The 16,376-nt window shown below is 47.1% G+C and overlaps 1 protein-coding gene across 2 annotated transcripts in view; it reads left to right on the plus strand.

Moving 5' to 3' along the window:
• HCK (HCK proto-oncogene, Src family tyrosine kinase) overlaps positions 1 to 14,206 on the plus strand; it is a 45,033-nt gene extending 30,827 nt beyond the window's left edge. For both annotated transcript variants that reach the window (XM_012804103.2, XM_003788232.3), the window contains exons 9-13: positions 1,769 to 1,948; positions 3,182 to 3,258; positions 7,089 to 7,242; positions 10,701 to 10,832; positions 13,673 to 14,206. In XM_012804103.2, the coding sequence (XP_012659557.1) occupies positions 1,769 to 1,948; positions 3,182 to 3,258; positions 7,089 to 7,242; positions 10,701 to 10,832; positions 13,673 to 13,875 (746 nt within the window). In that variant the 3' untranslated portion in view covers positions 13,876 to 14,206. The remainder of the gene's footprint in view (positions 1 to 1,768; positions 1,949 to 3,181; positions 3,259 to 7,088; positions 7,243 to 10,700; positions 10,833 to 13,672) is intronic.
• Positions 14,207 to 16,376: the final 2,170 nt, after the last annotated feature.

Consider the following 16,376-nt stretch of genomic DNA (forward strand, 5'->3'; position numbering starts at 1 on the left):
CTCATAGGTTTGAGACCAGCCTGAGCAAGAGCAAGACCCCCGTCTCTAAAATTAGCTGGGCATTGTGGTGGGCGCCCTGGGAGGCTGAGGCAAGAGAATCACTTGAGCCCAAGAGCTTGAGGTTGCTGTGAGCTATGGATGTTATGGCACTCTACCAAGGGTGACAAAAGTGAGACCCTGTCTCAAAAAGAAAAAAAAAAATTTAAGCATGCGAAATGTGCTCACTTCAACAGCACATATACTAAGCATGGGGAGATGCAGTTGGAGATTTCCAGGTGGGTCCAATGCTGGCATCATGAGCATCAGAAAGGCAGGTTCTGCCCCTGCTGCACCCCTCACAGTACCTTAAGAACAGCAATGGCTGCTTTCCAGGATGTGGGGTAGAAGCAAAGCCTGGCTCAGCGTGTGGGGCATCCCACTGTGTTAATACTCCACTGCCTTCCAAATGGGAGTGAAGACAGCTTACAGAGATGCAAACAACCCAGCCAGATAAAATAGGTTTAAAATCCAAGGATTTCTTTACTTGGAGAGGAAGGTGAGACAGATCCGAATGGTGAGATGGGAAAACCAAAAATATTGGGTGGCGCCTGTGGCTCAGTGAGTAGGGTGCCAGCCCTATATACCGAGGGTGCTGGGTTCAAATCCTACCCTGGCTGAACTGCAACCAAAAAATAGCCGGGCGTTGTGGCGGGCGCCTCTAGTCCCAGCTACTTGGGAGGCTGAGGCAAGAGAATCGCTGAAGCCCAGGAGTTGGAGGTTGCTATGAGCCGTGTGATGCCACAGCACTCTGCCAAGAGCAACAAAGTGAAACTCTACCTCAAAAAATAATAATAATAAAAATAAAAATATCATACAAGACCTTAGACTTTTACTTCAGGAAAACCACAGATCTGGATCGAAGCTTCCTGGAAGCCAAATGGGAACATAGAAACCTAGAGGAATTATGAGACTGATGAGATCCACAAAATGAAGCAGGGTGGGGTGGGGTGGATGAATAGCATGTGCCAAATCTCTGTGGAGGGAGGGCAGTGGGGGGCTCGAGGGACTGAGTGGCAGGCAGGGTGGTTGGTCCATAAAGGGCTGATGAGGCTAAAGGTATAGGTAAGGGTGATCAGGGCCTTGTGGGGCATAAGTCTGGTCTTTAAGAGCAGTGTTTTGTTTTGGGTTGTTTTGTTTGTTTTGTTTTTTTTAGACAGTCTCGCTTTGTCACCCTCTGTAGAGTGCACTCATATCACAGCTCACAGCAACCTGAAACTTTTGGGCTTAAGTCATCCTTTTGCCTCAGCTTCTCGAGTAGCTGGGACTACAGGCACCTGCCAAGCACAGCTATTTTTTTAAGAGACAAGGTCTCTCACTCTGGCTCAGGCTGGTCTCACACTCCCACCTTGTGCTCCCCAAGTGCTAAGATTGCAGACATGAGCCACCATATCTGGCCATGAGCAGCATTAAGATTAAAGTGACAGGGGTGGGTGAATGTTGTTTTGAAGTTATTTTTTAATCTTTGCAACAGCCCTTCATAGGGAGTGATTATCATTTCCCCTTTGCAGATGGGGAAAGCACAGCAGAGAGAGGTTAAGTGACTTCCCCAAGTGTGCACAGCTAGGTGAAGCACCCTTGCAGCCCACACCTGTCTGAGGCCTGAGCCCTCCGTGAAGGCTACGACAGGCTGGGGAGGCTTGGGGAAGGCAGGCCTGCAGCCAGGCCTTCCAGGGGGTGGGGGGACACCAGCAGGTTCTGACCACTTACCCTGCTCCCTGTCTGCCTCCAGCCACCTACAACAAGCACACCAAGGTGGCAGTGAAGACGATGAAGCCCGGCAGCATGTCGGTGGAGGCCTTCCTGGCTGAGGCCAACCTGATGAAAACCCTGCAGCACGACAAGCTGGTGAAGCTGCACGCAGTGGTCACGGAGGAGCCCATCTACATCATCACAGAGTTCATGGCCAAAGGTGCTGCATGCTGGGCACTGGGGATGCAGGGTGTGCTGGTACTTAGCAGTGGGAGGCTCCAGGGTGACTTTGACATGGTTGTGGCCAGGACTCTTCAGACCAGCACTCCCTGAGCACCTTAATGTGCAATAGTCCAGCTCTCCTGGCTAACGGGGTGAAGTTATGGTAAGGGGTCACTGAGGGAAAGAAAAGGAGAACACAGAGCTGCCAGGAGAGGGGAGCAGGGTCAGACCCTGCTGCGCAACGGGGAAGAGGCTTATGTGTTCACTGTGAGCCTTAGAGGCCAGGGGTGATGCCCTCATGAGACACCTTCCCCGTGTGCTCTGAGAGAAGGAGCCTGCAAAGCAGCAGTCCCTGCACACACACACACACACACATGCACACACACACCCACACACGCTCATGCACATACACACATATACACACAACACATGTGCACATACGCACATGCGTGTGCACACACAAACACATGCACACGCACATACATGTGTGCACACGGGCATACACATGCACACACGCATACACACCCGCACACATGCACACACACACATAATTCAGGATCTCTCAGGGACTTGTTTAGGCCACCATTTCATAACCATTTCTACCCCTGCCCATTTTTGGATAAACGGAAATAACTCATACAGTCTCATTTAGTATCATTTAGATTCTCAGACCTGTTATCATTTTCTAAGTATACAATTATGGCAGCTTGGCACAGCCATGATCCCAGGCATGGGTCTCAGAAGGCTTTCTCAGCCACAGGACCCAACTAGCAGTCAGTCACTTCAAAAACAAACAAACAAAACCTCTCCAGTTCTCTTTCTTAAACACTAGGAATGATAAATATTTGATTTAAATCCACTACTATAGCAAGGTGGGTGGTGGCTCATGCTTATAATCTCTGGGAGGCTAAGGCGAGTAGATTGCTTGAGCTCAGGAGTTCAAGACCAGCCTGAGCAAAAGTGAGATCCAGTCTCTACTAAAAATAGAAAAAATTAGCCAGGTGTTGTGGCGGGTGTCTGTAATTCCAGCTATGTGTGGTGGCTGAGGCAAAAGGATCCCTTGAGCCCAGGAGTATGAGTTTGCTGTGAGCTATGATGCCACAGCACTCTACCCAGAGGGACAGAATGAGACTCTGTCTCAAAAAAAAAAAAAAAAAATACACTACTATGAAAACTTTGAACCATGTACCGAAGTAGTAAGAGTAGTCAATGTTCCTCCTGCCCCGTGTAGGAAGCCTGCTGGACTTTCTGAAAAGTGACGAAGGCAGCAAGCAGCCCTTGCCCAAGCTCATCGACTTCTCAGCCCAGGTGGGAGCCTAATGGGGAAGTTGGGGGGAGGGAGACAGGAATTCGATTTTTCGTCCAACAAAGATTTACTGACCCTATGGCATCATTAGAGCAATAATAATGGGTGAGACATGTTCAAGGCTCAGTATGAAAGTATACCCTTTATATGTAGTTTACACACACACTAACTTTTTTAATCCTCACATCATCCTACGAGCCACCAGTATTTTAAAACTCTTTTCTTACCTAACAAACCACCCCAAAGCTAGAACAACAGAGATGATTGTTTTTCATGATTCTGTGGGTTGCCTGGGGTTGGCTGGGGGTTCTTCTGCTCCATGTGGTGACACAGTGATGTGATGCATACTGCTGAGTGCTTGCATGGAGATTGAATGTCTAAGACTATGGCTCATCCTCCAGCATCCCTCACCACTCACTCGTCCAACAGAGCTTCTTTACAATATGCAACTAGGTTCCAAGAGGGAGTGTGCTGAGGGGCCAAGCCCTGACATGCAGGTGCTTATTAAGCCTCTGCTTCCATTGTGCTTGCTTATGTCCCATTGGCTAAAGCAAGTTATAGGACCAAGTCTAGTGTCAGTGTGAAAGGGGGCTGCACAAAGTCATGAATCCCTGGAGACATGGCACATTGGGGGCCCCCAAGATAACAGTCTGGCCACAGGTAGGTAATTGGCATCTCATTTCACAAAACAGGAAATCAAGGCACAGAGAAGAAATTAAGTACAGATGAGGAAACTGAGACCCCGTATGATTAAGCAACTTGCCTAAGTCACTATACTAGTTACGGGGAATGCAGCTGTGAATAAAATGGAAAATGTTCCTGCACTCATAGACCTTGCAGTTCAGATAGGTTTAATACCTATTAAATAATTGAATCTCTTAGAGAGCCATGACCCAAGTGATCCCGGCTCAGAGTCAAAAGAGCATGGTATCCAGCAAAGTAAATAATGTACACAAAACACAGAAATACTTCTGAAAACCTCATTTTCTTTCTCATCTTCCCTTCGCCCCCTGCAGCTCCTCTCACCCCCAGCCAGAGTGATTTTTACTTCTGTCCTCTCTCACACGCTCTCTTCTGTCTATGGGAAAATAGGGGAGGATGAGGATGTCATGGGAGTGCACAGCTGGAGCATTTGGCCTGGTCCAGGAGCGATCAGAGGAGGCTTCCCAAGGGAAGTGAGCGCTAGGCTGAGCCTGAAGGATGAGTAGCAGTTCAGCTGATGAAGAGGAAAGGGAAGGATGGTCTACAGAAGAAAAAACTGCAAAAGTCCGAAGGGGAGAACAAGGGGGCTCGACCTAATCAGCCAGAGCCTAGAGGGTGACAGGATGAAGGGAGTACGGGTTGGTGCCATGGTGGGAGTGGAGCAAGACCTGGCCTGGGCCTACAGGACAGGCCAAGGGCGGGGCTCATTTGAGAATGCAAATTCCAGGGGCCCAAAGGCCACCACAAATATAATAAAAGGCTCTACTTTGGGAACCTGGAATGCCAGAGACATATGGAAATCAAGAACTGGCATTTTCACTCCAGTGGGCACTGTCACTGGGAAACAATAGTCTGGCCTGTTGCTAAGTTATAATCATCAAACCGGCCAAGACCTTCCTGAGCAGTAGTCAGAGACTGGGGCATGATCCAGGAGATCTGTCTCACATATGGGAAAATGAACCAAGAAAGGGAAAGAGGTTCTGGGCCTTAAACATCTGGAAGCAGAGGTAGACTCAGAACCCAGGGACAGGGAGGAGCATGCCTGGGGGCCTGGTCTACCTGGGTGTGAGATTACCTCCTCCAAAGCATAGTAAGTAAATACCTTGTAAGTTACAGTATCTGCCATTAGCTTAATAACTTTTGCTAGCTGTAAGAATTCCTTATAAATTTCCCACACTCCCCAAGCCAAGACTCTGTCTCACTCTATTCCCCCGCCCCTCCCGCACTGGTACCCCAACTCCCACTGCATCAAACAAAGTCAGAAAGTCTCTTTGGAAGTTTTTGTTCTGAAGTCTGGATCTCAGGTCCAGCTGCCTTGGGCGCCCTCTGCTGTCCATTCCGGCAAGTGCACCACCCACTTGCCTCTGGCCTTGAGCCAGCTGATTGCACCTTTTCTTTGCTCCACTTAGTCAGATTCCCGCCTCCCACCCTCAATTAATCTCATCAGATTACACCAGCTATAGTCCTTCCTCCAGGGCACTGGGGTGATGAGTTACTTAGAGGCAGCACGGAGCTGCCTAGATTGGGAACCTGCAGACAGATTTGAGTCTGACATTCAGAATTTTCCTGGTGGTATGATCTGGAAAGTGACCTGTCCTCTGTAAGACAGAGCTAATGGTGATTCCTGCCTCAAAGAACTCAGAGGCTGGTTTATAAGCTATAAACATTGCTTTCTGGGTATCTGGGGGTTAATCTTAAACCTCTTTTGTCCAAACCCATCAATCATCGATAGTAAAAATGTCTCCAAGGCATAATCCCATGTCTTTTTATTAGAGATTTCCAAGGCCCCCAATGTGATAAGAATTCTTCACTCGGCTGGGCTGGGTGGCTCATGCCTGTAATCCTAGCACTCTGGGAGGCCAAGGTGGGTGGATTGCTTGAGCTCAGGAGTTCAAGACTAGTTTGAGCAAGAGTAAGACTAAGAATAGAAAAACTAGCTGGCCATGACTGTATTAATGTACACAGCTATGATTTAATTAAAAAATAAAAAAAGAAAAAGAAAAACTAGCTGGGCAAGGTAGCACAGACCTGCAGTCCCAGGTACTCAGAAGGCTGACACAAGAGGATTGCTCAAGCTCAAGAGTTTGAGGTTGCTATGAGCTATGATGACATCACAGCACTCTATCCAGGGTGACAGAGGGAGATTTTGTCTCAAAAAAAAAAAAGGAAAGAAAAAAAAATCCTCCAGGCAGTCTGTTATTCAGTTAACAGCCATGATGACTTTTACATATACATCAGAACATGTCACACTCCTGCTGAATGGCTTCTCACTCTCAGAATAAAATCCAGCCTCCTCTCCTGACCTCCAGGGCTGTTCACAATTGGCAGCCTCCGTCTCAACTTCACTCTCTCCTCTCTGTCAGGGCATCTTCTGCTCAGCCACCCTGGCCTCGGGGCTGTTCCATAAACCCCAAGCTCATCCCTACCCCCAGGCCTTTGCACCTGGTCCTCTCTCTGCCTGGCATATTCTTACTTGACACACTTCTTATTATCAGCATTCGGATTGTAGCTCATTTCTCACGTCCTTAAAGCAGGCTTTCCTGACCAACCAAACAAAACGGCCCTCTCAGCTCATGTTTTCTTGCTCTACTTTATCTTTTCCTTATGGTACTTGTCACCACCGATCCAAGTAATATGTCTGGCACTCAAAAACACTCAGGAGATTTTTGTTGCATTAATTAATGAATTTTTCCTGCCCAGGCTCTTGGGGAGAAAAATATATAAGAGACAGACAAGAATATGATGTGAACCTAGGTTGTCCCCTCAAACTGGGTTGAGGATGAAAGCACTTTGTAGAATCCTAGTGTGTGTGTGTGTATGTGTGTGTGTGTGTTGTATAGGTCCTGGAGAAAAAGCCCTTTTCCGTGAGAATATTTCAAAGTGCTCCCTCCCTGGAAGTTTTGGAATTCTAAAGAACCCCCCAAATTGACCCAGGCCTCAAGGATAACCCCACATGGATGGGTAGACAAAGAAAGGCTAACCTGAGCCCCTGACACTCCAACAGAAAAGGGGGAGGTGAGGCAGATGTTTTCTAGTTTCCTCTTAGCTGGACACTCCTCTGCTGCTTTGGAGTGGACCACCTGGGGCTGGGCCAGGTCTGAGGACGAGGGCATCTCTGTTTTGGATGCAGATTGCAGAAGGCATGGCCTTCATTGAGCAAAGGAACTACATTCACCGAGACCTCCGAGCTGCCAACATCTTGGTCTCTGCATCCCTGGTGTGTAAGATTGCTGACTTCGGGCTGGCACGGATCATCGAAGACAATGAGTACACGGCTCGGGAAGGTAGGGGACACTGCCAAGCAAGCCCATGGTGCCCACTTGGATGGGTTGTGAGTGTTAAGAATTGATCCCTCTCGGCTCAGTGCCTGTGGCTCAAGTGGCTAAGGCAACAGACATATACACCTAAGGTGGTGGGTTCGAATCCAGCCTAGGCCCACCAAACAACAGTGATGGCTGCAACCAAAACATAGCCAGGCATTGTGGTGGGTGCCTGTGGTCCCAGCTACTTGGGAGGTGGAAGTAGGAGACTCGCTTGAGCCTAGGAGTTGGAGGTTGCTGTGAGCTGTGATGCTACGGCACTCTACCCAGGGGGACAGCTTTAGGCTCTGTCTCAAAAAAAAAGAATTGATCCCTCTGAAAGTGATTGGTAAGATGCAAAGATCTACCCTAGTATTAGCTATGCATTATTAAGCTTGATGGGGTCCTTCTAGACAATGTCCTGGACTTCAGAGTCTTACTCAGTGACTTTCAGAAGGAGATTTTAAATAGTCTGTGTTTTCTTGTTGTTGTTTTATTTTGTTTTTTGTTTTTTTTGAGACAGAGCCTCAAGCTTTACCCCTGGGTAGAGTGCTATGGCATCACAGCTCACAGCAACCTCTAACTCCTGGGCTCAAGCGAGTCTCCTGCCTCAGCCTCCCAAGTAGCTGGGACCACAGGTGCCCACCACAATGCCCGGCTATTTTTTGGTTGCAGCCGTCATTGTTTTGGCGGGCCCAGGCTGGATTCAAACCCGCCACCTTAGGTGTATATGGCTGGCGCCTTAGCCACTTGAGCCACAGGCGCTGAGCCTGTTGTTTTATTTTGTTTGGGGGCTTTTTTTTTTTTTTTTTTTGAGACAGAGTCTTACTCTATCGCCCTGGGTAGAGTTCTGTTGTGTCACAGCTTATAAAACCCCAAACTCTTGGGCTCAAGTGATTCTCTTGCCTCAGCCTTGCAAGTGGCTGAGACTACAGGTGCCCACCACAATGCCCAGTTAGATTTTTTTTTCCATTTTTAGTAGAGATGGGGTTTCACTCTTGCTCAGGCTGGTCTTGAACTCCTGAGCTCAAGCAATCACTCACCTCTGCCTCCCAGAGTGCCAGGATTACAGGCATGAACCTCCTTCATGCACCCATCTGAGAAGGAGATTTTAGACTAGATCAGGAAGTAGTGATTGATTTCAGACTTAGGCAAATACATGTTGAAATTAAGGGTAAGAGCAACTTGATAGACAAAAAGTGAGAAGAACCCAAATGTCCATATACGGAAAGGTGGATACATAAATTGTGATATATTCACACAACATAATAACATGCAGCCATGGAAAAGCACACACTTGGGGTATTTGAGCAAAATGGGCAGCTCTCACAAACATAATGTCAAAATGAAAGAAATCAAACAAAAAAAGAGTAGGCACTAGATGGTTCCATTTTTCTGAAATTCAAAAACAGACAAAACTTGTATACAAATGCTCATAGCGACATTATTCCTAATAGCCAAGAAATGGGAGGAACGCTAATTAATGTCCACCAACAAAATGTGGTATATCCAGGCAATGAAATACTGTTGGGCCATAAAATAAACTGAAGTACTGTAACATGCTTCAACACAGATGCCCTTGAGATTATACTAAATGGAACCAGGCACAGAGAGCTCATATTCTGTGATTCCCTTTACATGGAATGTCCAGAACAGGCACATCTAAAGATATGGAAAATAAATAAGTTGTTGCCTAAGGCTGGCTGTGGGAATTTGGGAGAAATTCTAGTAACTGCTATTGTGGTTTTTTTTGGGGGGGGCGGGTGAAAATGTTCTAAAATTCACAACTCTGTGAATATCCTAAAAGCCATTAAATGGAACACTTTAAATGGGTGGATTTTAGGCAGGGTACAAGTGGCTCACACCTGAAATCTCAACACTTCGGGAGGCTGAGGCAGGAGGATGGCTTGAGGTCAGGAGTTCAAGACCAGCTCTCACTCTGCCACCCTGGGTAGAGTACCGGGGCATCATCATAGCTCATAGCAACCTCAAACTCTTGGGCGTCAGCAATTCTTCTGCCTCAGCCTCCCCAGTTGCTGGGACTACAGACACCCACCACCATGCCCAGCTAGCTGGCTATGGTGGTGGGTGTCTGTACAAGTGGGGCATGGTGGTGGGTGTCTGTAGTCCCAGATCCCACCTTGGCCTCCCAGAGTGCTAGGATTATAGGCATGAGCCTCTGTGCCTAGCCAAGACCTTGTCTTCAGAAAAAAGGATGAATTTTGTGGTTTGTGAATTATAGCTCAATAATGCTGTTAAAGAAAAAAATAACAGGTGCCTGTGGCTCAAAGGAGTAGGGTGCTGGCCCCATGTGCCGGAGGTGGTGGGTTCAAACCCAGCCCCGGCCAAAAACTGCACAAACCCCCCCCAGCAAACTCCACTGATAGCAATGGAGATTGGAATAGCAGTTGCCTAAAGCACTGGGGAATTACTTAACCTCAAGAGCCATCTACTGAGAGGACAAGAAGGCCCTCTAGAGCCTTCTAAAATGCTGAGACTGTTCAACACCTCAATTGGGTGATGATTACAGGGTATAGACATATATAAAGATGTATCAAGTTGTATATTAAAGATTTGAGCACTTTATTTCATGTATGTTACACCACAAGTAAAAAAATATTTTTTTTTATTTTGCAGTTTTGGGCCAGGGCTGGGTTTAAACTGCCACCTCTGGCATATGAGGCCAGCGCCCTACTCCTTTGAGCCACAGGTGCTGCCCAGTAAAAAATTGTTTGACTAAGGGTAACCCCTAAAAGAGTAAAAGTAGAATGTATAATTTCTAAAGCAGGAAATAAAACTCTGCAGAGCCAAAGGAAGGAAGGAAAGGAGAAACGTGCAGACCTATGCACACACCTGCCTGTGCACACGCACACTGCATTTTCAACAGAATTGAAAGCATTTTCATAGAATACTCGACAATGTATTCAGTCATAAAGCAGCTCTTAGCAAATTCCAAAGAACATTGATTTTATCCTATAGACCATGTTTACTAGCCATAACGTAATGAAGATAAACTCTAAGACTAGATGAACCCATCTTAGGCCAGTTAGGAGGAGACAACTAGTAACTGATGGAAACCTCAGAGGCAGAGATCCCAAATCCTCCCTTCCCTTATTGCCAGGGGCCAGGGGACTGAGGCATCAGCTTACCTGGACTCAAGGCTGGGTGAAGCCTTTCTGTCCCCAAAGATTCTGTGACCTCTAGGACTCACCCTTCTCAGTTATAGTTCACTGAAATATCAGTTGAATCAAGGAGGTGGCCTCCCCTAACTTTAACCATCTGCCCCCAGGACAGATGTCCCTTCTTCCACAGGGAGATGCATTGCAGGGAAATCACAGTTCTGCAGGGGCAGATGTTGGCAGCTGTCGCCCTGCCCTGTTCCCTCCCCTCAGCAGATACCCGGCTCTGGTCTGCCCCTGACTCTGCTCTGTCCAACCCTGCAGGGGCCAAGTTCCCCATCAAGTGGACGGCTCCGGAAGCCATCAACTTTGGCTCCTTCACCATCAAGTCTGACGTCTGGTCCTTTGGTATCCTGCTGATGGAGATCGTCACCTACGGCCGGATCCCTTACCCAGGTAGGGAGGGAGGCTTTCGCTGGGGTCTGCTTCCAGGGTCCAGCCTGGCAAAGACTGCATCTTGGCAGTGTATCCATTCAGACTGATTTCTGGGTCCCCACTCCTGCTCCTCTCACATTTCCCCTCTAGATTAAAGGCACTGCTGTCCATCCAACATCTGAAGCCTGAAATGAGCAGCTTTCCTTGGCCCTTCTTTCTCTCTCAGCCTTATAACATCCAAGCAGTCACAAGGTTCTGGCCATGCCACTCCAAAACATATCCCAAGTCTGCCTGCTTCTAACTGCACAGCCTCCAGCACATCTGGGCCAGCAGCGCCTCTCCTGGGGATGCTATGGAGGCCTCCCCATCAGCGCTGCTGTGTCCTCCCACTCATCCTGCAGCCTCAGGGATTGTTCTAAACTGTGAAGCTCATCATGTCTCTTCTCCACGTCTAACTCTTTAATGGTCTCCCGTTATAATTAGGACAAAATCCCAAACTCCCAATGTAGCCTGCAGGTCTTACAAGACCTACCCCTGCCTGCTTCTTCAGCTTCACCTCTGCCAGGAGTGGGGAACCTGCAGCCTTGGGGCTATATGTGGCTTTCTGGGTCTTAAGTGAATCCAGATTTGATCATGGCATTCAGCACAATTGATAACTGTGCATTTGTTTGATATTTTCCCCATGAGACTACACTCCATGAGGCCAGACCGTGTCTGTGTTCCTTCCTATGTGTCTCTGTGCGTGGCATGTAGCAGGTGCTTAGCAACCACGCGTGGAATATCTTAACGTATCCCCACATCTGTGGGCAGAGCCCCACATTGATTAGGCCGGTGGGCACACAAAATTTACCTCCACTTTAGCAGCTTATCAGTAAAAAAAAAAAAAAAAAAAGATGTACCCAACATGTGGATTACCTGGGACTCAGTAAATAATGCTGTCCTCTGTTCCTTTTTTGTCTCTTGGGGTATCTGTATCCACAGCACTGGGAGATAGGCAAGAGGGACATAAGGGCCCCTTACTTTTTATATAATCATGCTAAATTTGAACCCTGTCCCCCACTAACTGTCACACCTTGAGAGTTGCTTCACCTGTCCTACCCCAGTGTCTTTACCTGTAAAAAATGTAGTTAATGATATCTACCTTGAAGAAGCGGTTGCAAGGGTTAGAAATATGTGGATCAGCGATTTTTAACCAGTGTGCCATAGCACACTGATGTGCTAGGAGAGGATCTTAGGTTTGCTGTGAAACATTTTAAAGATCATTAATTAAATTATTTTTGAAAGAAGTTCAAAGCACAGTAAATATATTCCTTTTTTTATTCTTTTTTTTGGGGGGGGGCTCAACATAATTTAAGTGTGTTGTGGAAGTTTAAGTATAGATTCAAGTGTGCCATGAGATATAAAAAAAAAAAAAAGTTGAAAAATGCTGATGTAGACACTGGCTTCAGTCAAGAGTATTTACTGAATTCCTACCGTGAGTTAGGGACTGAGGATCCAGGGAGACACGAGGTCCCTGGTCCTGAGCACCTATGCAGAAGGAGCTCACTGTCTAGCCTGAAAGAACATGCCCTAAACAAAAAGAAAAGAAAGCAGGGGGATGTGAGAGCCCCTGACATGGGGCTCCATAGACAGGAGCAGGTTTCAGTTGAGCCAAGTGAAGATCTGGGAAAAGGATTCAGGTAGAAGCCCCTGAGGGCTCACAGGGCCTTAGGTGTGCCAGGCACCTGGGCACAAGGAATGAGAACAGATGGTAGATGATGAAATTGGCAGGGGCCCAGGGTCATGACAAAGAGTGTGGGTGTCAGTCTCACAATATGGGAAGCCACTGCAGGGTTTTGTGCTGGGAAGTGGCATCATCTGACTTCCGATTTTAAGTAATGCCAAGGCAGCTTAGAGAGTGAATGGGGGGTGGGGGTGGAGAACAGGGTGACAGCCCATGAGGAAGTCACCAAAACCACAGCAGTGGCCTAGGTACAAGTGGCGATGGCCTGGACAGGGTGGTGGCTTTGGCCACCGAGAACTAGTGCTGATGAACTAGTGCTGTGTTTTAAAAGAAGAAAAGATATGACTTGCTGACATAGGAGGTGAGAGAGGGAGAAGCAGGGACCCTGATGGTAGGTAGTGGTCTAGGGGTAGAAATCCAAAAGCTCAGTCTGCTAAATTCAGTCTGCCCTGCTAAATTTGAGGTGACTTATAGGCATCCAAGTGAAGATGTTTAAGGAAGCTCTTGAATATATAAATTTGGAATGCAACACTTATAATATAAAATTAGGGATCATAGACATTTCATGGTTTTTCTTATGAATAACTTATGTATACTTAAATTAAACAAGGAAATAGTCCTACTCATAAGATGACACGGTTTTGTCTTGAGGGTACACTTGTCAAAACCAGGCAGTGGGTTATAGGCCCTTGTCTAGGCTGCAAGCAACAAAATAATAGATTAAGTGGTTAAAACAAGAGGCAAGTTATTATTCCTCACCATAAGAAGCATGGCCCTGGCAACTGGTTAGTTCAGCAGCTCAACAGCTATCAGGACTCTGGGTTAGTTCCTCTGTTGGCTGTTGCAGCTCCAAGCATCACAAGTATCCCTCAGTACCCAAAGGAAGGGACACAGGGTGTGTCCTCCAGATCTTCTCATTTAATCAGAGAGGAAACCTTTCTCATAAATCTCCCAACACACCTCCCTCACCATTCCCATTGGCCAAAACTGGGTCCCAGGCCCCTTCCCTGGCTGCAAGGGAGGATCTGACTTTCACAGTGGGAGGAGAGAGGAGAGGTACAATGGCTATTGGGAGGCCACAGCATCTGCCATTTCCCAACTCCTCCCTTTTCTTTTTAATTCTGTCGCCCCTTCCCAGGGATGTCAAACCCAGAGGTGATCCGAGCACTGGAGCGTGGATACCGGATGCCTCGACCGGAGCACTGCCCCGAGGCGCTGTACAGCATCATGACACGCTGCTGGAAGAACCGCCCAGAGGAGCGGCCCACCTTTGAATACATCCAGAGTGTGCTGGATGACTTTTACACGGCCACCGAGAGCCAGTACCAACAGCAGCCATGACAGGCAGGAGCAGGACAGGGCCAGGAGCCCCAGTGGTGCCTGAGGTGGCTCCAACACCATTTGCCGGGGTCACCCACCCATCCCACTCCCAGATGCCCACGCACACTCCAGCCACAGTTTCCCTGTCTGTCAAGTGGGCAGGTTGGACCCGGACAATCTCTTTTTGACTCTAGCAAATGCACAATCTGCCATTCTCAGGAGACCCCAAGTTGATATTTCTATTACCTGAAATGGTTGGATTTCAGTTACAGCTGTGGAGTAGATGGGAAACTTTCAAAGTGATGAGATAGTATTTAAATAAAAGATACAAATGCCAACGCCTTTACCAAAACATTGGCTTTCCTGGCCTTCCAGTTCCTGAATATCCATTTGCCTTCTTGCTGTATGACAAGTCAGAAGGGCCGAAGGGCCCTCCCAGAGACCAAAAGTTCAAAAGAGAGTGGGGATCAAGGCTCACCCTAAATAGTTACTGGCTATATAAGTTTCCTATTGCTGCTATAACAAATTATCATAAACTTGATGGCTTCAAACGTCCCAAATCTATTATCTTAACAATTGCAGAAGTCAGAAGTCTGAAATGGGTTGGCCGGGCTATGTTCCTTTTGCAGGCTCTCAGGAAGAATTTGTGTCCTTGCCTTTTTCAGCTTCTAGAGGCCGCTCACATTCCTGGACTCAGGGTTCCCTTCTACACATCATTCCAAACTCTGCTTCATCATCACATCTCCTTCTCTGACTCTGAGTCTCTCATTCCCCTCTTTAACTTGTGAGAGCCCCTCGCACCCACACGGATAATCCAGAATAATCTTTCCATCTTAGGATCCCTGACTGCATTCACAAGGTCCCTTTTGCCATGTAAGGTAACATTTCCACAGGCTCTGAGGGTGAGGACATGAGCATCCTTGGGAGGCCATTATCCGACACTGGTGTCAAGATGCTGGATGGGTTTTGCCTTTAAGGAGGTAGATCCGCTAGGGTGACAGGAGTGATTTTTCATGATCTAGGACTCTGACTTTCCTGCCAGAAGATGTGATATGAGCAGGTCAGTCTATGTCTCCCCCATGACCAAGCTGCCGTCATAGTTGTTAGGATGGTATCCACCATTGCAGGAATCCTGGGGTCTGGAGACAGAACTGCTGGGAATTGTCTGGTATCCTTCATGGGAAGTTCCCAGTAGAGGGGAGGGAGGCTTGAGTAGGAAGCAGAGAAGACAAGGAGCTGGCAGACATTTCCCAGATATTCCCTCAGCTTTTGTCATTGAAAGAAAGATAGGAAGAGGCTGACAAAGGGGTGGGGAGCAAATGACACTTTTCTCCCTTATTATATCCCCTGAAGGTTCTACATTACATGACCCCCCTGCCCCGGGTCCCATGAAACCCCATACTGAACGGATTCTGTACTTTGAGTAGTACAGGGGTCTAACCTTAAAAACTGGAAATTGAGGAACAGTGTAAAGCTAGCAGTGTTTCCCCTTAACTTAACCATAATTAACTTCTCTCTTGCTTCTTGTCTGGGAAGTGTCTTTGGGTACTCAAAAGAAAAACTCAGGGTCTTTTGATGGGGATTTGCCCTTGTGATTTGTGATCCAAAGGGAGGAATACACTTCCCTGCCCCACTAATGTTGAACTTGGCCATGGGACTTGATTTAGCCAATGTTAGTAGATGGGATGTAAGCAGAGGCTTGAAATGTGCCTGTGGGCTCAACTTTGCCCTGCAGCCTTTTGCCCTGAAAAGAACATGGTACCTGGAAGATGAATGACAGGTGGAGCAGACTTGGACCCAACCTGCAAGCCTTGCTGCCAACCCAAAGCTTCTGAACACAGAGCTGGGAAGAGATGTTCAGTAGCTCACCACTTGACAGTGTTTCTATCAGACAGACAAAATACATGTAAACAACCTTAAGAATAGATATCATAGTAAAATATTTAGGAAGTAATGAGTTTTGAGAATTACTTGCACTTTAATTTATTTGATTTTAACTTTATACAATTTAATTTTCAATAATGCCTATGTTTAACAATTAGCTCACAAGATTCCTAAAAATCTAACTATTGGCTCTTGGAAGTGATATAAGCTGGCTTCTACACACTATTGCCTTCTTGTGTCCTTTAATCTCCCAAACAAACTACTATCACGTGAATCCTTGTCTCAGAGTCTGCTTCGGGGGAACCCAGACTCAGACAGGGAAAAGTAAACTTTCAGCTTAAGCCACTGTTACTCTGGGAGCTGGAGCCATTCCCAACTGATTGAGGTTTGCAATTAATTCATAATGTATTAAACAAACATTTTTTGAGCACATGCTTAACAGAGACATAGTCTGGAAAAGCACAGACCCAGCCCAGGCCTTCATGGGAGACAGACAGTAACAAATAACAAAATTTTATGTATATACTGAAGTGGTCAGGGAACATCTCCCACAATGGAGCTGAAATATACACATGAGAAGACGCCAACCCCACAAAATGTTAACAGAGAGGATTCAAGACAAAGAAACTGCAAGCACA

The sequence above is a fragment of the Otolemur garnettii genome, unplaced genomic scaffold (genome assembly GCF_000181295.1).
Source record: "Otolemur garnettii isolate 467f Iridium unplaced genomic scaffold, OtoGar3 scaffold00025, whole genome shotgun sequence".
In the NCBI taxonomy this organism is placed as follows: Eukaryota; Metazoa; Chordata; class Mammalia; order Primates; family Galagidae; genus Otolemur; species Otolemur garnettii.